Below are 23,973 nucleotides of genomic sequence, written 5' to 3'. Positions count from 1 at the left end.
AATATTTAAACATCTAAAATATATTGTACTTATTTGCTATACCTTACATTTTATTAATGAAGTTATTATTTATACGCCAAAATGGCTCGCTGAAACTAATAATTTCTGTATAGTGTCTTGTTTAGGTACGTACCGTAAATATAACCTCCATTTAGTAAGTCGGTTAATAAAAATAATATAGTTTACGCATATAGTAATGTAAATCTAATTCTAAGAGAACTATTTTAGAGAAGCTTTACTATTACAAATCTCAAGATTTAGAAGAGTTTTTTACAAGATCAAAGTATTGTTTGACAGTAATTTTGTTCGATACCAAGTAACCTTAAGTGTAGGACTTGTTTAAATGTAGTTGTGTGGTACTGAATACTATACTTATTTTAATTTTGCAGGTTTGGAACCAATAACAAAGAGCCCTAATAAAGAAATTTGTAAGATACTCCTCATTGCTCAGCTAATCGGGGCAGTCGCAGTAACAGTTTGTTATGATTCTACTTTTTTATTCTTATTCGGATATACCGCGGCAATGTTTGGAATTCTTAAAGAAGAGATAATGTCTTTAGAAGTTAAAAAGGATATAGAGCAACAGGTCACTGGAACTGTTAAAGAACGCCTCAAGAATATATTCATTCGTCACACTTTAATCTTACATACTGTTGAGAATATACAAGACATATACAATTTTAGTATCGGTTTAAGTTTTGTAGAGGGCGCTATTACAATGTGTTTATTTTTCATTGTACCATTGCGTGTTAGTTTAAATTTCATTCCACTTCTAACACATAACTTTTTGACATTTTTCTTATATTGTTACCAAGGACAGAAGATAACTACAGCTGCCGAAAGATTCGAAATGTCAGTATATTGTTGCGGATGGGAGAATTTTGATATCAAAGAACAGAAATTGATACTTACCATGTTGAGACAATCTCAGAAACCAGTGATAATAAATGCAGCATCTGTTATACCGATTTGTATCTATACTTTTGCTTGTACTATGCAAGGGATTTATAAATTCGGTGCTGCGTTCAAAAGTTAAGAAGATATAAAGATATATAGCGTAAACCACAGTAGGAAAATTAGTTATCATATTTTAGTCCTTTTCCCGTTCCACCCTTTTCTTGTAAGGAAATATCCTCTTTATGTGCGTCTCCTCCTCCGTCGATTTAAGGTAGGCAAGGCATGTGCAATTGCGGATGTACATGAACAGCGGTTGCTTGCTCGTTTGTAACCTTCTTGTATAAAAAAAATATATTTTTAATGTAGATAACAAACAGAGTAGTCGCTTAAGGCAGTTATCAAGAACAGTAGTATTTTGGATCATTTGCACAGGACAATAAAGGGATAAACAACAATGCTGTTTGCAATAAAGTCATATAGCAACACGATTTTATGACGTAGCATCATCATAATGGCCGGGATGGTGTTTAAGTTGGCCGACATCTGTTTAAGAAAACAGTCAGTTAATTAAGTTTTCTTTGTTTAAGATTTATGGGGCGTTATCGTCGCTACGCGACAAAGCCCCCTGTAAAAAAAATCATCATAATGATCGTTATCTTGAATATCTGATGATTATATCTGATGATAATATGATTACAGTTTAGAACTAGCTGCACTGTAGCACGGATTAATAGCAATTAAAGAAAATTAATGTTTGTTTTTAACTATACGCAACAACAACATTAAAATGTGCACTATTCTTTAGTAGTTTAATAAAATAAAGTTATGAATTCAGTAAAGCATTCTTTATTTACTCCAGGAACAAAGGGGACTCCCTTCCTAATGTTAACAATCTTTTAATAATAACATAACAATCTATACGATATTATAAAAAATCTATTTGATATTATAAAGAGGAAAGATTTGTATTTTTGAATTATTGACCAACTTTCCAAAAGAAGGAGGTACTCAATTCGTCTGTATGTTTTTTTTCCCATATATTGATATAACTCAACAACCACTTTGCCGATTTCAAAAATTCTCGCGCCATTCAAAAGCTTTGTTATCACTGAGTAACACAGGCCATATTTTTACTATTTTATTTATCCTACACGCACGAAGTCGCGACCAACAACTATTCGTCTAATAAACTAGCTGTTGCTCGCGACTTCGCCCTCGTAAAATAAAAAAAAATATAGCCTATGTCACTCACAGATAAATTACCTTTCTAATGGTGAAAGAATTTTTAAAATCGGCCCAGTAGTTTTTGAGTTATTTTAATATTTACAAAAATACAAATCTTTCCTCTTTATAATATTAGTATAGATGTTGGAACGCAGTACCTAATAAATAAAATTATGTTAATGACATTTTGGAAAACCTAAGTACAGTAGTTGTTAAAAATAGTCTAATTACTGCGACAGTACACCGACCATAAAGTGTTGACGGATTTTCTACACAAAGGTTATGAAGCCAGGCACCATCCCTGCGTACCTTCTTTTATTTTTGTTACATTCTTGAGGAATCTTAAAAACAAACCTACAAGTCTTGACCAAGGATCCATCCTTGATTTGACCGTGATTTCTTTTTTTATTCTGGTTGTGAGATTCTACGACCTCTTCCTGTTATTTTCTGTATATGCTTGGTTGGAACAAATCCGCGAATATTTTGCGGATTCGTAATTAAAACATCAATGAATATTAATGTATAATATGCACCATTAAAACTGATTTCTCAAATGACTTAATACGTCAGTCAATTACTTAATTGCACAACTAATCTTTTGCAATTAATATGATTCTTTGACTAATTTTGTGAAAATTATTATTTCATTTCGCTATACAATTGTGATGTGAAGGAGTTCGGAGCCATGAGGAACTTTATATTACGATTAAAAAGTAAACTCACTGATAACTCTTTTGACAATCTCGTTTGGTTGGTTAACTTGTTCCCTACAATGTTGGGTTTCTCTTACTTCGGTGTTAAAATTAAAGGTAATTTGTCTGTATTATTACGGACCCTTAATATGCCATCAAGATTTAGATATAATATAAAGATTCTTATATCTTCTACTTATAGAATGAGAGTTACTTCTAAAAATAGTTAAAACACTTGAGATATATGTTTATCTAAGGTTATATAGTTGATCTTTTGAACATTGTCTTTTGAATTTCTGTACATTCCTTATACAAAAAGTAAAACTTTAGTTTGATTCTTTTCAATCATCATGAAGAATGATACATGTCATCGGTTTAAAAACCTATCGTCATCTCCCCTGCCTGATCCTTGTCCCATAGTGTCGGCGCGCCGGGTTTTCGTCCTCCAAATAACTCTATCATGCGTAATATCAGTCATCACTCCCTTCTTGATCATGTCACCTTTCACGCATTCCATCTATCTCTTTCTAGGTCTACCTCTTCCGGTGTACCCCTCCACATTGATAACTAACGTCCTTCTTGTTACATGCGATTCATCCCTTCTCATAATGCTCATACCACTCCAACCTTTCACTCCTTATTTTCTCAACCGATGAGGCTACTCTCAAACTTTCTATAAAAACCTATAGCTAATCTATTAATATCTGTTTTAAGATGTTTCAGCACTATTTTGGATTTTCCTATTATTGAGCACGTTTTACATAAATATTGTGGGAACTATCGTGTATCAGAAGTATCATGCTGCGGGATTGGTTGATACATTAAATAGCTATTTCAATGTATTAATATTTATTATAACCTACAATTACTGTCGATGGTTTTTATTTGAACGGTGAGTTAGAATTCATATCGTTAAATACATCTTTTTAATCACATTAGCAAGATTATTTATACGAAATACTTGAATTTTCAAACACGTTGAAATAGAAAAAAAACCCAGGACATAAGAATAAACATTTTTTGCTTATAATAAAAACACAGTGAGTCTTTGTAAACGACAGTACACTAGAAAAATTACAATAAAGTTAACTAGATTAATTTTACGCAAACGTGTGTAGAGAAATTTTTATACTAAGATTTTATTCTTTACGTATTATTTTTTTTAAAATCCTTAGGAAAAGTTTAATAAATCTACTCGAACTTACAAACAAGAATAACGATATGGCAATGGAGTGTGAAAATAGCGCTGAGAAACTTAAAGAAATAATAAAATCTATCAAAAACCTAATAATCATTTGGTATTTATTTCATTTAGTCAATGGAGTGTTTGTATTCATACCTAAAAGAATATCTGAAATGGATGATTGTTCACTATCGTCTTGTGTTGGTAAGTTTTTAGGTTATAAAAACGAAAAAATCACTGTCATAATAAAGAAAAGAATGAAGATAGAATTATTTATTTTTAGGTCTAAAACCAATGTCAGAACATCCAAATAAAGAAGTTTGTATGGTAATATTGACTGCACATGCGTTATTTTGCATCACCACGACAGCCTGCTATGATGCGACATTCTTATTCTTATTTGCGCATACGGCGGCCATGTTTGAAATACTAAAAGAAGAAACAATCTCTTTGAATGATTTTGAAACTTCGACAGATAACTCCTGTGATATGCGAACAGTTACGAAAAGATTGAGAAATCTAATAAAACGGCATTCCTTAATTTTGCATACAGTTAAAAAAATACAAGATATATACAGTACTGCTGTTGGTATTAGTCTTGGTTTGGAAGCGATTTCTATGTGTTTATTTTTTGTGTTACCGTTTGAAGCAGTTTTGAACTTAGTGCCGATCATAATTCATGGTCTTTCAATGTTCTTTTTGTATTGTTATCAAGGTCAGAAGATAACTACTGCTGCAGAGGGATTTGAAATGGCGGTGTACTGTTGCGGTTGGGAAAACTTTGATGTGAAAGAGCAAAAAATGATATTGATCATGTTGAAGCAATCACAAAAGCCTGTAATATTAAAAGCGGCGTCAGTAGCTCCGATTTGTATCTATTCATTTGCTTACACTATGCAGTCTATCTATAAATTAGTAACTGCTTTCAAAACTTAAATTTATGAAGCGTATTTTTTTAGTTTGATAAAATTTTTCTTCTCAAAAACTTGCTGGTGACCTAGTATACATTTGAAATAGTTTGCTTTTAAAAATAGAACAAGACAGAGCGAAAGTAGGCAATAAATATTAAACAATATTCATTGTTTTATTTTATTTTTAGACCGACTACCCAAAAGAAGGAGGTACTCAATTAGTCTGTATGTTTTCTTTTTTTTATTTTTTTTATGTGTGTTACGGCATAACTCCGCCGCTAGTGGACCGATTTTGATAATTCTTTTTTTATCCGAAAGGTAAGGCTTGCAGGTTGGTCCCATTTTTTTTGGTTGATTTTTGGAGTCAAAGACTACGACGTAGTTAAATAGTTTAGCTAAAAATCGCGCGACGAAATTTTGGGTCATTTTTCATCATATCTGTTTGTGGTATCAAAATCATTACCAGCTGCCCACCAGTACCACTCCCTACTAAAGGTTTCGGAGCCTACCCTATTACCACCCCTAGTAAGAAGTATTTGTTGTATACTCATATTTTTTTAAATTCATATTTTAACAATACAAAAACAACTTAAACTTAGTTACTAGTTATAAACCTTACTGGTTTTTCACTAGCGCTTCAGTGATATAACATTCTTGGTTGTAAATTCCCTCTCAATCTTATATTTGACCATCAATATACACTTAAAGTTCGTTACAATCACAGTCACCTACATCCTAAAGAATTACAAATCCTTCAAATCACGGCTTTAAAAAGTGTTAGCTTATAAATCGAAATTCTACTCTGATTCCTAAAGAAGCAATTCCGCGTTCCGTCTGAGTGTGGTGCTGGGGGCCTAATTCTAGTCCCTTTCCCTTTCCACCCTTTTCTCAAGAGGTCTCCTCTTGGATGGGAAGGAAAAGTTGATTTGACGGTGGAGTAGACGCCATACGAAGGGGAAATGTCCTCTTTGTGTGCATCTCGTCCTCTGACGATTAAGGATAGATAACACAGTTGTGAATGTTTATGCGCAGCGGTCGCTTCCCCAATTCGGCGAATTCAGGTGACCGCTTGATCGTTTGCCACTTAATATTATAAAGAAAAAGTACAAATTTAATTTCCCATCACTAGCTCATTGAAAAAGTCAACTATTGCTGAATCATTAATGTCTAAATCTTATCAATTGGTCCTCGTTTGCTAAACGACATGATTGACTAACAATTTGCCATACTAGGTCCAATTAAAATATGACTGTTACATGGATTTGCACTTTTTACTTGGTCTATTTTGTTCCTAGTATTTGTGCATAACGGTCATCACGATGAAAGATTTAATGAAGCAAATAAAAATAAAATTTGAAGAGAACTCTTTCCAGAACATCGTTTGGTGGATCAATTTGTTTCCACGAGTTTTTGGTTTTTCTTACTTTACTGGCAAAGTTGTAGGTAATTTGTTTTTTAGACTTTTCTCCCATTTTTTTTGAAAGTAACTCATAATACTATAAAGAAAATCTGAGATTCTTTTTATTGAAGTAATAAATATGTATTGATAGTTTGTAAAAGGATGGAAAGGATAATTTTAGTAGATAAGTAAGCGGCAAAAATTTTAAGCTGTTATAGGCAGTCACTTTCCTGTACAACTTAGTATCGGAATCTATGGTTTGAGTACGAAAAACAAAATAATAGACAACGAAAGTAAAGTCTTTGAAGTTTTTTTAGATGTGCGTCTGCTGTTTTCAAAATACTACAGAGAAGTTCGTAGGTAACTCGTATTTTTCAATTTGCAGGACCGTTTTGGATTTTCCTCTTGTCATGCACGTTTTACCTCGATTTTGTTGGGTTTGTCAGTTTCCACATGTTCCACGCTGACGGAATAATCGATATGTTAAACAGTTGTTTTAGTATTTCATTACTTGTAATTATCTATAACACCGGGCGATGGATGATATTTGAAAGGTAAGAGGTTACTTTGTCAAAAAAAATGTTTAAAAAGATACTTTTACATGTTATAGAGTACATACAATTTAATGAACAGTGCACAGTCTTTTGTAGTAAACTAATTTTTACTGGTTTATTTTAGAAACGGTCTCCGTAAAGTTCTTGAGCTAGCAAAAAAGAATAACAATATGGCTATGCAGTTTGAGAGTACTATTCCGAAACATACATCTTTGATCAAATCTATGAAAAATCTAGTGATCGTTTGCTATTTCTTTCATTTCATAAACGACTTCATAGTGTTCACTCCGCAAAGGCTCTCAAAAATTGGGGACTTTTCTGTGACATCTTGTGTCGGTAAGTATAACAAATGAATGTAATTTTATAAAATTTTAAATTCATTTATGATTTTTCATATTGTATTCTAGGCATGGAACCATTAAAGAATAGTCCAAATAGAGAAATATGTACTACATTTTTCATTCTACAAGCAATTTTCGGAATCGGTGTTACAGCCAGTTACGATGCAACATTTCTATTCATCTTCGCTCATACGGCGGCCATGTTTGAAATACTTCAAGAAGAAACGATGTCTTTGAATGATCAAGAAATTACAACAGTTGCTGGGATGATAAAAAACTTAGTTCACCGTCACTCTTTAATCCTCCACACAGTTAAAGAGATTCAAAATATTTATAGCGTCACGATTGGAGTGAGTTTTGGTCTAGAGGCAATTTCTATGTGTATATTTTTTGTACTACCATTAAATTTAGCATTTAATTTTACACCAATAATTCTACACGGTTTTTTTGTTTTCTTTTTATATTGTTATCAAGGACAGAAGATAACTACGGCAGCTGAACGATTCCAAACGGCGGTATACTTTTGTGGATGGGAGAATTTTAAGATAAAAGAACAGAAAATGGTATTGATTATGTTGAGGCAATCACAAATGCCTGTGGTATTGAAGGCGGGATCTTTGGTACCAGTTTGCATCTATACCTTTGCTAGCACTTTGCAGTCTATATATAAATTCGTGACTGCATTCAAAACATAATTCATCGGTATTTATATTTTGATTTAAAATGTCAGTTATATTAGTAAAACTTTAGTATTATTTGGCACTATACTAATAATTATAGAACAACTTAAAGCGTCCCGACATTTGGATAAAAAAATCTATATTTTATTTGGACTCTTTGATACTCACGGTTAAACAAATATAGACGTAGAATAGAAAGGTTGTTTTATTTAATAACACAACAATATCTAAAAATTATAAACGTTTTGTTGTTTTTAAATAATTTTAACAATTCGCGATTTATTTAGACAATGCTCTTTGCGTATCTTGACGCTTTTATTTCTAAAAATTCTACATTCGTGGGAATTTATTTTTTTCTTGTGTTTTCTTTTTTACAGACAAGCTATCATTATTTTTCTTTAACTGTAGTGTTTGAATTATGGGCAGTCATGATTGTAGGTTAAGAAATGTTAATTAAGGAGTCGGGGTTCAAAGAAAATTGTTCAAATCACATATTCTCACATTATCATTTTGCTTAGCGTTACAATACTATATAGAGAGTCGGCGTGTACTGTCAATTTGTCTGTAAAAGCTCTTAAAATAATTGATCGCAAATAATTTTCGATACACATTTTTATTATCCTCTGTTTTTATCTTAAAAAAAATATTTTTTCTTATTGAAATTAATTGTAAACTAATTTTAAGAACAATTTACGTTTAATTTAATAAAAAAATCTTATATCATAAAAATTTAGACAGAGCCAGATGTTTATGCTATACTTTTTTATTCTTTGATTCGTAGAGGTTTTTAATGGTCTACTTTTATTTCTTAACAGCCTATACGACGACGTTGTAGAAAAATATCACAATATTTTCTAAAACTTGCACTTAAGTACAGCATTATGACGTTAAAAAATTACATCAAAGATGCTTTTTTAAAAGGTAAAAAACATTTGCAGCGGAATGATCTAGAGAGTTTACTATGGATGATTAACCTCATACCAAATATTGCGGAAATAACCAAACAAACTGGTATGTTAAAAATTTATATATCATTCGGATCCAATAAATAAACTATTTATAGTTTGTCTAAAAAACAGATTAGACAATTCATGTGACAAATAAGTAGGGATGGGTTGTGTAAAATCAGCATGAATCTTTTCGATTTTCGATTTTTATTCTGAAAAAAATTGGAATCAATAGATTCATAGCTATAACTTATGGATTTTAAAAAAACTTTGTTTTCTCAAATTAATAAGAATCATTACAAATAATGAGAGTAAATAAATAAATATTTATTATCTACTACTACAGTCGTACGTAATTACATAATCGAATTAGATCGCTATTATTATTCTCATCGCCAAATTCTCTATATTATAATCAATACTAGAATTGTCCTCTAAATTAGTTAATAAGAAAATAACAATTTTACTTAAGTCCGATGAATTTATTCAAACCGAATATCGATAGTTCATAATTGTTCGCTATGCGTGTTTGTTTCGTCACTACGATATCTGTCGATAAAGTACGGCATTTACCTTTATAAAAATTAAATTCGATACTTCATATGCGTCATTTATAAAACTAATCTATCTTATTTAGACAAACTATAAACCGAGGAACGTTATATTTTATTTATAGCGGCCATTATGGTTTACTACGCTTACAGCATTCTGTGAAAGTTTTGTGACGAAGATAAAGATAATAAAACGGCTATCTTTAACGGTTAAAAATTGCAAATGCTTTTCGAGTCTATTGCTAACAATTATCATAGTTAAAATAATTGAAAAACGTTGTATATTACAAAATAACTAGCTGCTGCTCGCGTAATTCGTCCGACTCAAATTAAAAAAAGTATAGCCTTTCTAATGGCGAAAGAATTTTTAAAATCGGCCCAGTAGTTTTTGAGTTATTTCAATACATACAAAAATCCAAAAATACAAATCTTTTCTCTTAATAATATTTTTATTATATTTAGTTATTAGTTATGTTAATTGTTTTTTATTTTATTTTTTTAGCTGCATTCTGGGCGTTGCATTTTGTTCTTCTCCTGTATATCTATGGACTTGGTTGTCTCGTTTATCAGATAAAATTTGCTAGCGGTCCTGGTGATTTTATTAAGAGTTACGTCAATGTTTCTATCTTCACTCTAACTGCGACGAGTAGCGGTTGGTTTCTTATGAAATGGTAATTGTAACATTTTACTATTCTTCTGAACGTATTGATGATATTGAGTACTTCTATTTAGAAGATTTAGTCAATTTTACATTTAATATATTATTTGTAGTTGTATCCGTTTTGTTTCTAAAAAGCAAAGCATAATGACTTCGAGGTAATATTTTATTTTCAGGCCCTTCTGTAAAAATGTTTTAAAGAAAGTATTAAAAAATGACGAACTATCTCGTCAGTCGGAATTCATTAAGAAGCGTCACACCAAGCTGTTGTCAGTTATTAAGAAAATGTTATTGATTTTCTACATTTCGAACATGATGAATGTTTTCTTCATATATATGCCCAATCGCGCTGATTTGCAAAATGATAATTATTCTATGACGCAATGCGTAGGTGAGCAACAGCAAAGTGCAGCCTTTACTAATAACCTTAACTTCTAACCTTTTTCGTATATCTAAAGCTGCGTTTATTACCATTGAACACATTTGCTTTAAATCAAGAAAAAGCTATTCCACTTCGCTTTAATATGTACCTATTTAATCTGATTCTACGCACAATTCAGTATTTATTACTTTTTGGTATGTCTTTTTTTTATAACATAAGAAGGCAAACGAGCAAGCAGCCACCTGAATCCGTCAAAATGGCGAAGCCACCGCTGCTCATAGACATCTGCAATTGCAGATGCGTTGCCTACCCTTATCCGACTGAGGAGGAGACGCACATAAGGGGGTTATTTCCCCTTACTATGCTTCTCCACCGTCAAATCACTTCCCGTTCCCATCCTCTACTTATAAGAAAAGGGTGGTAAAGGAAAAGAGATATAAATTAGGCCTCCGGCACCACACTCATAAGACGAAACACGGAATTGCTTCCATTTCACGCTTGTCTTCTGTGTGGTTGTGGTATTACACTGAGCGTGCCGGCTCATTCGTGCTAAGAAAATAAAGCGGGCACTACCACTGTTAGTTGTCTATAAGAGATTACACATATGTACAACAAATGTTTTAGGTCTGGAACCTTTGTCAACATCACCAAACCGAGAGGTCTGTCAAACGATAATTCTTACGTTGGAATTAAGCTTGGTAACAATCGTCCTTAATTATCAAGCTCTTTTATTATTACTGATAGCTCACACAACATCAATGTATCAATTAATGGCTGACGAAATGACGGCGTTAAACGAAGATAATGTAAATGTTAAAGAAAAACTACCAACGATGATAATTCGTCATTCAATGACAATGGGAACCGTTGACGATTTAAAATTCCTTTACAGTGTACCTATAGGTATTCATTTTGGTTCAAACGCGGTCTGCATTTGTTTATTCTTTTATCTACCGTTACAAGATTGGATCACATTCATTCCCGTGTTAATGTATTGTTTTTTGGTGTACTTTTTATATTGTTTTCTATGTCAGAGATTAATTAACGCTTCAGAAGAGTTTGAAAGAGCAGTGTATTGCTGTGGATGGGAAAAATTCGATTTGAATGAAATGAGATTAACTTATATGATGCTGATGCAAGCACAGAAGCCTATTGAATTGTTAGCAGCTGGTATAGTCCCTATTAATATTTACACATTTGCAACATCAATGCAGGCAATGTTTAAATTTGTTACTGTTGTCAAATTTTAACAGGAAACTTGATATTTCTTTGCACGTTTTTTAATAAGCACAAGAATTGTTTTATGCACAATTTCGTAATGTTATTTAACATTGTATTTTAGTTAATAAATTCTACAATTATGCAAAAGATTTTTTTTATACGAGAAGGGGGCAAACGGGAACACAAAGGTGGTCACCGACGCCCATGGACATCCGCAACACCAGAGAAACTACAGATGCGTTGCCGGCCTTTGAGGAAATTGTAGGCTCGCTTCTTGAAGGACCCTAAGCTTTAAGTTATTTTAAACTATAAAATGTTGTAAAGCAACTATCCAATTAAGCAGTTGTCTAAAAATTAAAAGATTATACGAAAAAGTAATATTGATACTACATAGATACAGTCTTGGTAACTAGATAAAATATTCCTATAACTATGTTTTTCACGTTTTTGTATTGTTGTTGGACATTGATTTATTAGAGTAATAATATGATGTAAATGTTTTCACTCCAGTGAACGGACTAACATTTCAAAGCAGCCTTAAACATAATGGACTCGACGTGTGGTGAAATAATGTTTTTTGCCTAAACTAAGTCGAACATGTTTCATCACGTTTATAAAATTTTGTCTTTGTTGCTTTTTGTACATAACCGTCTTGTCTTTTTTCCTTTTAATATTAGATTAGGTTAGGTAAAAATTTTATTATAGTTAAGGTGTGCAGAGTTCGAAACGGTAATTAAGGCAAGGCCTCCCTGACATTTGACAAACTACCTGGATTACTCGTATACACGAGAAAATAAGCGCAAAAACATGAATTCTGTATGGTCTTAATTTTCGAGTTTATATTAAATATTAATGTGACCAAAGCGTCTTTTACAATTACTAATTAATAAATGTTGTCGAAGCAAAACATAGTTATAATGTAAATTAGTGCGTTTATATGTACAACCTTGATATTTATAAAAAATGTTCAACTCATGACCTTACGTAAATCAGAAAGTGAGTTAGGTTTTCTATTGTAATATTTTTAATTCAAAGAAATTCCCACTTTGACACATATTTTAAAAGTAACCTTAAGTACCTCTTACGTAAAGTTATTTGCACGTGAAGCAATAATTGAATTACATCTCGAAATTGCGAACGGAACGAGTTGAGTGCAGACGTATGGAACGATCGGAACTGAGGGAGTGAGACTAGAAATGTTTCCATGAAACTCGCTCCGCTAGTTTGGCTCGAAACGTGCGCCAATGCGGTATGTTTAATAATTTGCGCAAAACCTTTCGATTTTTATTAAAAAATTAACAAATAAGTGTTAAAAAAAAGGTTGTGTATCGCTTCTTTATAATGTAATAGTGTAAAATGTTATAGTTTTATTATTTGTGCGGTATAAGATTGATTTCAAAAATGAAGTTACTTGTTTTGTGTTTTATTGTTATTGCTAATGTGACCTATAATAGCAAAGCATCTATTGAAAATATTGATCCAGAGAACAAGAACATTTTGCTTACGGACACAACAAAAAATTCAGGTAATTTTTTCGTGGATAATATGCAAATTTAACTTAAATTATAATAATTATAAAACCTAAGGGGAATTTATTTTATGTAGATTAATAGAGATTTAACCATTTACTAAAAATGTCTATGTAAATAATTTGTATAGTAAACAAACACATCTATTTTAATTACTTTAAAATGATTACATACCTAGTTCATTATATATTACATACCTAGTTCGTTATATACGTAGTTTTCGCTTATTTCAAAATATTTCACAGATAAATCGTGTTACCGACCTTGCAAGTTCAACGTGAAACCAAGGCGATGTCAATATAATTTCAAAATAGAGCCAACAGTGGGAGATGACGGAAGGCCGGCGCTACTCATCAATGACATGACACCCGGCCCACCGATACACGTCTGTGTCAATGACATTGTTATAGTCAAAGTACACAACAAAGTTCCAGGTCAAGACATGACTATACATTGGCATGGGGTAGAGCAGAAAGGTACGCCGTATATGGACGGTGTACCAATGATCACTCAGTGTCCTATAGGATTCGCCTCTACCTATGAATACGCTTTTATCGCGTCATCACCTGGAACATTCTTCTATCACGCTGATTCAGGTATTTCTTACTCTTACTCTTCTACAGACTTCCAATGTAACAAAACCTACCCCGTAATTAATGGAGGAAGATACATATTTTCCTTTTCTATGCGTCTTTTCCCCTATCCAATCCATTTGCCCTTCACATCCTTAAAATAAGGCATGTTTTGTGTTTTACCGCGTAGTTGAAGTTTATGTATTGTATTTTCAGTGTCTCATCAAAGTGATGGCGTGTACGGCTCCCTGATAGTAGATCAACCCCAACCTTTAGAACCACATTCGTCGTTATACGATTTTGATAAAACCAAAGAACATACTTTGATATTAGCAGCAAGATTTCCAGAACTTTTGTCGGGAAATTTAGATGTAAAAGAATTGAAACCTGATCTATTATTAATTAATGGAGAAGAAAAGAGTACGAAGTAAGTAGGAGTATTTTTTTAACGTTATTAATAGATTTAATGTCATAAAATAATCTAATCGTATTTAACTTACAACTCGTATGTTTCAAGAATCCACAACAATCGAGTCACTGCGCAATGTTTTTGAACAAAAACTTATTATGAGACAATTACTTTACGTGCAATCTGTTTTTATGTTGGATTACAAGATCTAGATCATTCATTTTTTTAATTTATATAGTGAAAAATGCTTTGATATTTCCATCTTCCCAATATCTTAATTAAATTAAAGTTTTTAAACTTTCGTGAGTCGTTATTTCAAGCTTAATTAATGTGTTGTAGTAACTACTAGTACTATCGTTTGTAGCATAGATTGTCTTACTACCAAATTCAGACTCATGACATCACTAATGGAAACCCTTAGCGGGGAGAATTAGTATGAGAAATCTAGTTCATAACATAATATTATAATACAGAACTAAGCGAGTGCGGGAGTTTAATGAAAACCTCGTCATCATTTACTATATTTAATTATGTTTGTTTATTTTTCAGAATTTTTGTCATACCTGGGTACACTTATCGACTGAGATTGATAAATGCTGTAGCGTTTGAATGCCCCCTGATAGTTGACATCGAGCAACATAACATGATAGTTATCGCTAGCGACAGCAAATCGGTGAAATCAATGTCTGCAGATAAAGTGAAGCTTTATCCAGGTATGTATCAAAAGAGACACTCTAAGAGCATGCAGTGTCTTGAATAGAAGTCGACTTACTGCGGGCGCACACTTTTAAATAAACTATAGCACAACTATTGTGCGATTGTCGGTTGTTTCGCAGCCAAATTAACTGTTTAGTTCCATAATTATCAATCAAGGAATCAAAATGCGACTAAACCGTTGTGCGATAGTTTAATCAAAGGCGCAACGCTCATATTCTTTATCTTTTCAAAGAGGTTTTACGTCTTTATTTTTTTGTTTTATGCAGAGAGTGTATTTATAGTTCCCATCTCGACTTCTCCATTTAGTTACTTGGAAGCATAACTGCGTGTCGGTATGAAAGGCGCTATACGATAGTGAAATCATTTACAATCTTGTTTTTCAAGGTAATATACAAGCGATTTGCTGCGCAGGAATTAAATATTTCGATAAATTAACCTTGGGGTATAAGTAGACTTACCAATTAAGTGTTAGTATTATTTTCTTGTAAGAAACTAACATCCAATGTTTCGATTAGATTGTCACAGCGCATGGCGGCGGAAGGGATTGGTGGTCAGTATTCCTTCCCCTCCGAACTGGATACCTAGGACAATAGAAACTTTCGCTGCAAACAAGTCTTGATATGCCTCAAGCTTGTTTACTTTCTCTACTATTGACACCGCAGAGGAAACGGTAGTGAGATTGTGCATGTCATTTCTGTATCAAGTTGTATTTACGAAAGTAATATTTTTAATTTTCATTATTATATCGCATTGATGAATATTTTAGTTAGTATTAAACTATTTGTGGCGAAAGACGATTGAGGAAGTGACAAGAGTGCGGCAGATTGCCTTTGCGACACTTCTGCTAATCTTAACAAGCATGGTGCAAGCCGACTAATGTTATTTATATCGTTGATGAGCGATGTCTTGTTATATAATACAGAAAAAAACGATTAACGAGTAAATCAAATTGTCGATTCATGCAATGTAAATCATACTAATATTATAAATGCGAAAGTTTATATTGATGGGTGGATGTTTGCTAGAGTTTGTAGCCTAAACGGCGAAACGGATTTCGATGAAATTTGGTATAGGTGTAGAGGATAGTCTGGAAGAACACATAGGCTACTCATTTTAATCCACGCGGACGGAGTCGCGGGCAAAAGTTAGCCCTTAATAATATGGACTCACTAAAAATATAAGCAAATTATGATTGCTATTTGAATAGCAGTAACTACATTTACAGGGTGGTATTCATTATATTTTTGACCGACTTCCCAAAAGAAGGAGGTACTGAATTGGTCTGTATGTTTTTTTTTGTAATTCACTTTTCGAACGGACAAATACGTGCAAGAGTTTGTATGTTCTATTTTTATAAGTATAAAAATTTAAGCCGATTATTGGTAGGGACAACAAGGCATTAATAGTCATTATATCTTTGAAACTCTGGACAAGTTTATGACATTAAAAACATCTTACTCTACAAAGTTTGTCAAGCCCTGTATGTTACAGTAGTTCATAATTAAATGGACGTCTCGTAGGTTCTATACTCATGTATTTTAGGACAATTTTACGACAAAGTGCATAGTCAGTGAAAATGTAAAAGTGCAATATTTAGCCCGTTTTCACCTCACAACTGAGAGAAGGAGAAAGGCAATGATGATTTGTCACTTTTGGTCCACTTACGAGTTTAAGGTCAGCGCTAAAACCGGTTTCGACTTGCCTTATTTTGCTTTCATATTAAAAACGCATACTTTCTTATCTTTCCGAAAATATGTAAACAAATGAAAACTCATCGATATTAAAATGAATCAAACACGAACACAGTCAAAAGTTTATTGCGATTATGATCTTTTAATTAATGAATATAAAAAAGATTTTCGCTTGATTACTACCTTCATCTTATTTCTGTTCTTGTCCTACTCTATGTAGTGTCAGATTTTCGTCCTCCTTTCTTAATCATGTCACCTTACTCATGATTCATTTCATAGCAGTAGGCCTTTTTTCAGGCTTTTCAATGTTGAAACTCCACATTTTTAATTAGCAGATTTTGTTGTCATATTTATGAGTGTTTTATTGATTTCAGGAGAGCGCATGGACGTTGTGGTGGAAGCAGTCCATAAGAACGGTGGCTACTGGGTCAATGTGCGCGGTAGTAATACTTGCGATGGCTTGACAGCACACGGCATGCTTCTCTACTCCGGGTTCAACTATACGTCACTATTGGAACAAGGTCCGGGAGGAAAGGTGATTTTTTTTGATAATTTACTTGAACAAAAAAAAATTGCTGCTCTTTTTATTGCTTATCTTTTTAAAGAAGATTGGATAGACTTTGCAAGGTCTTAAATTCAACCTAGCTTCAATTCCCATATCCTTGGAAATAAAATAAATGAATAATTATTAAAATACCAGTGAATGAAAATATGTTCATACTTTTTCAGAAACCAAACAGTGACGAACTTTCTAATAACGAAAAGATAATAAGTGGCCAAAATTTATTGTCTCTACAAGAAGAAAACCTTAGTAAAGATGTTAAAACGATATATTTGGGGGTCGACAGACATGTGATACCGTTTCATGATGAAGATAATGATTACAGATATCTAAGTGACGCTACAGCAAAGAAAAACTTTTATCCTGCAGCTGTTTGTAAGTACATATTTACGGTGAAAAAAAATTTTATTTCTATGTTTTCAAAAAGAATGAAAGGGACACCAATATGTTAATGCTAATGGTTTAGCAGTGGAAATATCTATGGCTCTATCTAGAGAATGGATTGTTGAAGTCAGATTACTCTAAAAGATTTTTCATATGGTAATAGCTAAAACGGCCTTTAATGTGTTATATATGTACCTTTACTAGCTTAAGTGTTTTTCTAAATACTGTTTAGATATTATTTGGTAGAGTTTACTGTTTTTTGGATATATTTTTTAAACAATTTATCTTAAAATAATTCATATTACAGCATTACATGAAAGAGGTGTGGTACAAATAAATAACAAAAATTTCCTTTACCCAAATGAACTGTACCTACTAAAACCTCGCAGCATAAAACCTGATGTTATTTGTAACGTTGGCGATGAGATGATGAACAAGCAACTTCAGTGTTTACAAGTTTTGAAAATAGCTGACAAGAAAATTGTAGAACTGGCCATTGTAAATGAAGGTATTCATTTATTTTATTTCATGTTATACTCTTTGTCGAAAGGCATAAGATAGATAATTGCATAATACTTAGGTCTTGTAAAAAACTGACCATAAAGAAAAAAAGATAGTATGAAAAAGTGACTACAGAGAAAGTTTGTTGCGTTTATTGTCAAATTATAATTAAAAAACATACAAACGAATTGAACGTTCTTTTAAAATTCGTAGTAACATTCATCTATTAATACTTTCTCTATGTAAAAATACATTACAGGTTCTGGAAGCAATGACTCTTACACATTTAACATGCATGGTTATTCAATGAAAGTTGTGGCCACTGGCCAGACTAAAGATGGTAAACCAATTTCAAAATCAGAGTTCCAATTACTTGATAAAAGAGGAAAAATTGAGAGGTACGTTTTAAAATGTATTGCTATTTTTGAAAAGCTCATTACAAAGTGTATTCTAATTAAGGCTGATACACAAAATAAGGTTAAGTAATATAGTATCGGTGTAAAATTAAAAAACTTAAAAACGAATCAATGTTACAGAAATTTAAGAAATCCTCCAATGAAAGATACATTCACAGTACCTAACAAAGGGTACACAATAGTAAGGTTAAATGCCGCTAGAGGGGGCAGTTGGATGTTAGAATGCAGATCCTGTGGCTTCTCATTACCTGTCGCCATACTCATCGATGTTCCAGTGACCATTCCTAAAGCTGTCGTTGACGTTTTACCTAAATGTGGTAGTTATAAACCAGCTGATGTGCTCTTAAATTAAATAACGATAATAGACTGAATATAAATGTAATTCAACTTATTGTAAGAAATAATAAAATCTATAAGAGAAATATACTTGGAATTTAATTAAATTTATCTGATTGATACTTTTCAATTTACTTAACTTAAAACTGAAAACTTTATCTAAGAAGCAAAAAATGTCTAAGACTTAGTGTAAAAAATACAAATATTTTATTTTATAAACAAATTATAGCATTCTTATCCATTACTTTTAACATCTACAATATGTTATTTAACAATATGCTTGTTAATAAAATCAAGATAAGAGGCTACTTTCGTATGAATAGTTGGCGCACCTTCTTCACCGCACGGCGTCATTCCCCACGAGACAATACCGAGTAATACAACCGTAGAATTATTATAATCTTCAACGATAACACCTTCATTACTATCGTATTTTGTCGTATTAGAATCTTTAACAATATGTAAAACTAAAGGCCCTCCAGAATCCCCACTGCACGCGGCAACACCGCCAGTGATAGGTCCTGTACAGATGTGTGTTTCTTCATCTAGAGGATTAATTTCATCTTTCTCTTTCACACCTTCTATAGCTTCATAGCAATCTGGAAGAGTAAAAATATGTAAGACCCTTTTATCTTTAGAGGAGCTGTCGCCCGCAATCTTCGTTAGCGTAGAACATTCCCGCGTGCATCTACTTTGCACCAGCTATAATACCATCCAGTCAAAGTCCCGTCCAAATCGGTCCACCCGTTGCAGTGATAACGATCCGGTTGCCATTTTGACACCGCGGAATTAAGAAAGTTTCGGAGATTTATCATGTTCTGACTAAACAATCTTTGACACCGACGGCCCATTTTTAATATTCACTGTAACTACTCGTGTGTCAAGAATGGTTTTACTTTGATGCGATTTATTTCTTTTATTCTTACTTGTAATCAAAATATGACTACTGCTTTTAAGGTCCCTTTTTTGTAGTGTATTATTAAACTTACTTACCTTCATAAGGAAGATATGTGACTTCAATTTCTTGCAGCTTATCAGGAAAATCTAACATTAATATACTCGTGCTTAGAAGACCCCAACCGGATATTGTTAGTAATTGTTGTTCGAGTTCCAAATCGTTAGGTAAACTTATTGGTTGTAATTCTCTTGTAAATTTAAATGGCGTGAATGTATATAGAACTGCAATATCATGGGATCCAATGCCTCTGTAAAATGTTATTGTTTCAATCATCACAATGTTTTATATTTTTACGGATACGATGATTTTGTTATAAATTAAATTGAGTAGTTAACTACCCATTGTAATCGGGATGTGGATATTTTTTAAATATTGTCCTTATTTGTGCTTGTGGTCCGAAAAAATAGTTGTTATGAATCCCTGCAATTGCATCCAAAGGTAACCATTTCATTAGAAATGAATCAGACACACAATGTGCAGCGGTTAGTATCTGAAAATAATCGTAAATTTACATTGATTCCAAAATAACACTGTGTATCAATAAATTATAATATTTGAGTATAATTTGATCTTCCTCATTATATCAAATTAATCATCTAAATGTAACATCATCTCCCCCACCTTATCCTACTCCCGTAGGGTCGGCGCACCGGGTTTTCGTCATCCAAATAACTCTGTCATCCGTCATCTCAGTCATCACTCCCTTCTTGATCATGTCACCTTTTACGCAATTTATCCACCTCTTTCTATTACACATTGTGATCATATTAAGGCAATATATTACAATTGTAAATAATATACCCTATTTTTGCTAATGATCGATCCGCCACAAATATGAAGTCGGAACCATAGAAACCTTTTCTGCAATGAAACCATGTAAGGATGGCTGTACGGAGTTGCTTCATGACCTCCAGTGACTTTAGGCATTATTTCTTCTAATGACGCTAGAACATAAATACGATTATCGGAACACACGTTCAATACTTATCAAAGCACTTAATAAAAAACATTTTTCTAATATAAAAGTACTACATTATTTACCTGTCAGAGAAAATGATGAAATACAAAGTAGAAAATAGAGGATCGCATTTAAACCCATTGTCAGCAGTAGTGAAAATAATTATGAGTAAGAATGTGTTCATTATAGAACAACTTAAATAGACTTTTGGCAGGGGCAACAAACTAATGGGCAGCAATATCTTAAAAAATATTTTGTCGCATATAATCATACAGTCTAAATCTACGACAAATTATGAAACAGCCAGCAAATATTAGACAAACATCTACTCTATTTCAACTAATCATTCGATAATTGATTTGACAAGTTCAAATTTTTGACAACCGTACAACATAAAAAAGGTATGTTTCACCTGAAATTAGGTGAATTAATAACTCGAGGCGGAGTTTTAAAGTTTGTTATTGTCCACAACTCTGTGTATACGGGTAATTGTAATATTTAACAAACCAGGAATGCAGTTTAATATTTGAAGCAAACATTTTGTTTATTCAAATTGAGATGAACTAGAAAACTAATGGTAAAGATTTTCAATTCACGCAATTATATAAACGAAGACTTGAGTGTACAGTATTTCTTTTGATACATTTCGCAACTAATTTGCAAGAAATAATTGTCATTGTGGAGTACTGCGAGTGGGAAAAGGACGGAGATTATAAGGTACAGTCGCAGAAAACCGCGGTGTTGTGTGTAATCACTATTTTTTTACGCACAGACACATATTGCGTTGTATTGATTTTTTCGCGTCTTTTAAAATGTTCAAACGATCGTAACTACTATATTGGGACACCGCCAGTTTCCCCGACTGTACGTATATAATTAAGTCACGCATACTTAAAGGAAACCACAATTTAATTTGGTATTTTTTATTTTAATGTCAAAATGACTATTATTTTATTATAAAACAATAGATATAATTTAACACAGATCATTGTAATACAAGATACATGTTAAAGATATTAGACCCCTCGTGGCATTCCTACCACAGTAGTCCATTTTACATTAAAATGCTACTCTGTGTCAAGTCGCCGAAGACACCAACGTTTGACATAAGCTAGATTTACATTTTATGATTTTAAATATTGGCACGTAATTGTTCATAGAAGGGTATATCAAATGTTTGCCATTTTATTCAGTGCCCGGTTCATCTACATCCAGCAATCCAGTTCAAAAAGAAAACCACACAGTGTATTTAATGTTGTTAACTTTTTCCAGTTACAACGAGCACTGATTGATCGTTGGACTGGAATAATGTAAACCGGGCATTATAATCTTAGGTTACATGGGTTATATGTTTGTATCAGTCTTATTTCCCTAATATGATAATATAATTGGCTATGTCGATGCTAGATGGAGTATTAAATAAAATCTTGTAATAAATGTAAATCAAACTTAAGTTAAACGCGACCGCATGAGTTTGTCCGGTTTCCATCCCACAAGAAGAGAAATTATTAACACTACTGAACTCAGCAGTATTCAAAGAACCAAGAACTAGTAACTTCTGTTACGGTTCGCAGTCTTTGAAAGTCAGGATAATATACCAATTTAAACTTATGTCGACTATACATTATACATGAAGATTGTTGGTAGCTCCAAAACATTCCATATTATTTTAGTGAAAATCTCAAGTGGAAAAGGGGCCTAAGTACCTAAATCGTGAGAGTCAAAATGGCGGGTGTAACTTAATTTCGTTCTAGAGAAGGTACTATTTTTTTTTAGCACGGTACTAAATAGTACGTTCGAGTTACATTATTTTTAGTAAATGGCATAATTACATTTGCTATGGTACACCTGCCATTTTGACTCTCACCCTAAATCCGCTTAAGAATTATTCATGAAACTATAAATTATTGTTACGCAATACAAATTGTTGTCATGACAACCATAAATTACTGTCGCGAAAAGATACTTGGTAACGTGTAATGGATTGTTTTGTAGCTATCTGTCATATAGAAACACAATGCAAAAGGTCGTTTAAAGTTTGATAGAATTATAATATTTCTATTTTCTCATACTAACATTAGAAACTTTACACCTGACTTTAACGATCTACATTTAAAACTAATAATATTTAATTACAACTTATTTATAAAACTAAAAAACAAGCAACAAAAATATAAATATATTTAAATGAAAATTCAAAGTTTTCACAAATGTATTTGCAACAGATTAAGTATAAATTACATATATAGAGCGGGCGCACACCTTTGACTAAACTATCGCACAACTGTTTAGTCGTGCTTTGATTCCCAAGCTTGTATGCACACTATTCGATTTTTACTTGTGCAATTAAACAGTTGAATGGGCTGAGAAACAATCGACAATCGCACAACTATTGTGCGATAGTTTAATCAATGTTGTGCGCACGCTCTTAAGGTCAGTAAACGAAAAACTTTGGCCTTCTCTAGAGTAAAAGTGAAACAAGACACTTCACGTGGTTATAATATCTAAAGTAAATACCGTTTATAGAATTATTTACAGAAATAAACATAAAAAAAAATCTCGTACACTGCAACTTTTTACCGATCAAACGGTATATGGCAAATCGGATAACGAATTAAACCGACTTTCGTTCGCTTTATAAGGTACGTAGTAAAACCTTGAGAACCATTTAGAAGATCGGCTAAGCCGGTTGGCTGGTCATTCTCAATGAAGTATTGGCAAGTATGCAGGCGTGATGGCTGGCAGATGGTTGCCACATCTAGGGAAGTTGAGGGGCACGGGCGGCAGGTCTGCTTGCGTGCCGACGTGGATTATTAAGTTCATCCCAATTACTATGTGGAATATGAAGTGGCAGTGGAACAACCAGTAGCCTGTAATAAGAAAAAAACATATTTTCATTTAATATTATATTTAGCTTTATAATTCATAGCATTCGTATCATATCTATATCTAAAGTAATATTGTAAAGAGGAAAGATTTGTATTTTTGTGTGTATTGATGTAACTCAAAAACTACTCGGCTGATTTCAAAATACTTTCATCATTTAAAAGCTACGTTATCAGTGAGTAATATGGACTATTTTCTTTTACTATTTTTATTAGCACGAAGGCAAAGTCGCGAGCAACAGCGAGTCAAAATAAAACTTTAATGTTAACACAAAATGTCGTGAAGATATTATTCAATTTGTTTCATAGCATTGGGTCACAATTTAAGATTGTTATAATATGAACACACACACAGATAGTTAGCTCGCAGACCTGTTTAGTATTTATACTAAGGGTAACACAGATATAAATTTTC

The 23,973-nt window shown here is 32.6% G+C and overlaps 7 protein-coding genes across 7 annotated transcripts in view; 5 read left to right on the top strand and 2 right to left on the bottom strand.

Annotated features, from left to right (window-relative positions):
• Window positions 1-1,036, top strand: part of LOC106109123 (odorant receptor 67d-like) — a gene marked incomplete at its 5' end in the record, with an annotated part of 2,118 nt that extends 1,082 nt beyond the window's left edge. The window contains 2 exons of the mRNA XM_013290526.1: window positions 229-296; window positions 390-1,036. Coding sequence (XP_013145980.1) covers window positions 229-296; window positions 390-1,036 — 715 coding nt within the window. The remainder of the gene's footprint in view (window positions 1-228; window positions 297-389) is intronic.
• Window positions 1,037-2,806: 1,770 nt separating this feature from the next.
• On the top strand, window positions 2,807-4,932 carry LOC106109122. Its single transcript, XM_013290525.1, has 4 exons — window positions 2,807-2,930; window positions 3,528-3,705; window positions 3,989-4,200; window positions 4,280-4,932. Exons 1-4 carry the CDS (start codon window positions 2,807-2,809, stop codon window positions 4,930-4,932), a joined length of 1,167 nt encoding a protein of 388 aa, XP_013145979.1.
• Window positions 4,933-6,226: 1,294 nt separating this feature from the next.
• LOC106109121 (odorant receptor 10a-like) lies at window positions 6,227-7,896 on the top strand. Its single transcript, XM_013290523.1, has 4 exons — window positions 6,227-6,350; window positions 6,692-6,860; window positions 6,985-7,196; window positions 7,268-7,896. Exons 1-4 carry the CDS (start codon window positions 6,227-6,229, stop codon window positions 7,894-7,896), a joined length of 1,134 nt encoding a protein of 377 aa, XP_013145977.1.
• Window positions 7,897-9,877: 1,981 nt separating this feature from the next.
• On the top strand, window positions 9,878-11,669 carry LOC106109269 (odorant receptor 67a-like; the record flags this gene model as incomplete). Its single annotated transcript, XM_013290693.1, has 3 exons — window positions 9,878-10,050; window positions 10,214-10,428; window positions 11,044-11,669. Coding segments are annotated over 3 exons (1,014 nt in total), but the record flags the coding sequence as incomplete, so codon positions are not given.
• Window positions 11,670-13,000: 1,331 nt separating this feature from the next.
• LOC106109436 (laccase-2-like) lies at window positions 13,001-18,853 on the top strand. The gene is made up of 9 exons (XM_013290938.1): window positions 13,001-13,165; window positions 13,415-13,765; window positions 13,958-14,168; window positions 14,700-14,863; window positions 16,933-17,093; window positions 17,288-17,495; window positions 17,812-18,012; window positions 18,265-18,403; window positions 18,542-18,853. The coding sequence occupies exons 1-9, from the start codon at window positions 13,042-13,044 to the stop codon at window positions 18,771-18,773; spliced, it is 1,791 nt and encodes a 596-aa protein (XP_013146392.1). The 5' UTR covers window positions 13,001-13,041; the 3' UTR covers window positions 18,774-18,853.
• A 94-nt stretch (window positions 18,854-18,947) lies between these two features.
• On the bottom strand, window positions 18,948-20,865 carry LOC106109437 (glandular kallikrein-like). Its single transcript, XM_013290939.1, has 5 exons — window positions 20,757-20,865; window positions 20,517-20,659; window positions 20,054-20,205; window positions 19,751-19,962; window positions 18,948-19,356 (listed from the first exon to the last, which is right to left on the bottom strand). The coding sequence occupies exons 1-5, from the start codon at window positions 20,812-20,814 to the stop codon at window positions 19,022-19,024; spliced, it is 900 nt and encodes a 299-aa protein (XP_013146393.1). The 5' UTR covers window positions 20,815-20,865; the 3' UTR covers window positions 18,948-19,021.
• Window positions 20,866-21,580: 715 nt separating this feature from the next.
• The window catches only part of LOC106109368 (laccase-5), a 44,335-nt gene continuing 41,942 nt past the window's right edge, over window positions 21,581-23,973 (bottom strand). Inside the window, exon 9 of the mRNA XM_013290840.1 lies at window positions 21,581-23,543. Within this exon, the coding sequence (XP_013146294.1) occupies window positions 23,377-23,543 (167 nt within the window). The 3' untranslated portion in view covers window positions 21,581-23,376. The remainder of the gene's footprint in view (window positions 23,544-23,973) is intronic.

Source organism: Papilio polytes, unplaced genomic scaffold (genome assembly GCF_000836215.1).
Source record: "Papilio polytes unplaced genomic scaffold, Ppol_1.0 DF821289.1, whole genome shotgun sequence".
NCBI lineage: Eukaryota > Metazoa > Arthropoda > Insecta > Lepidoptera > Papilionidae > Papilio > Papilio polytes.
The sequence above is the reverse complement of the archived record's forward strand: the minus strand, read 5'-3'. Positions and strand labels throughout refer to the sequence as shown.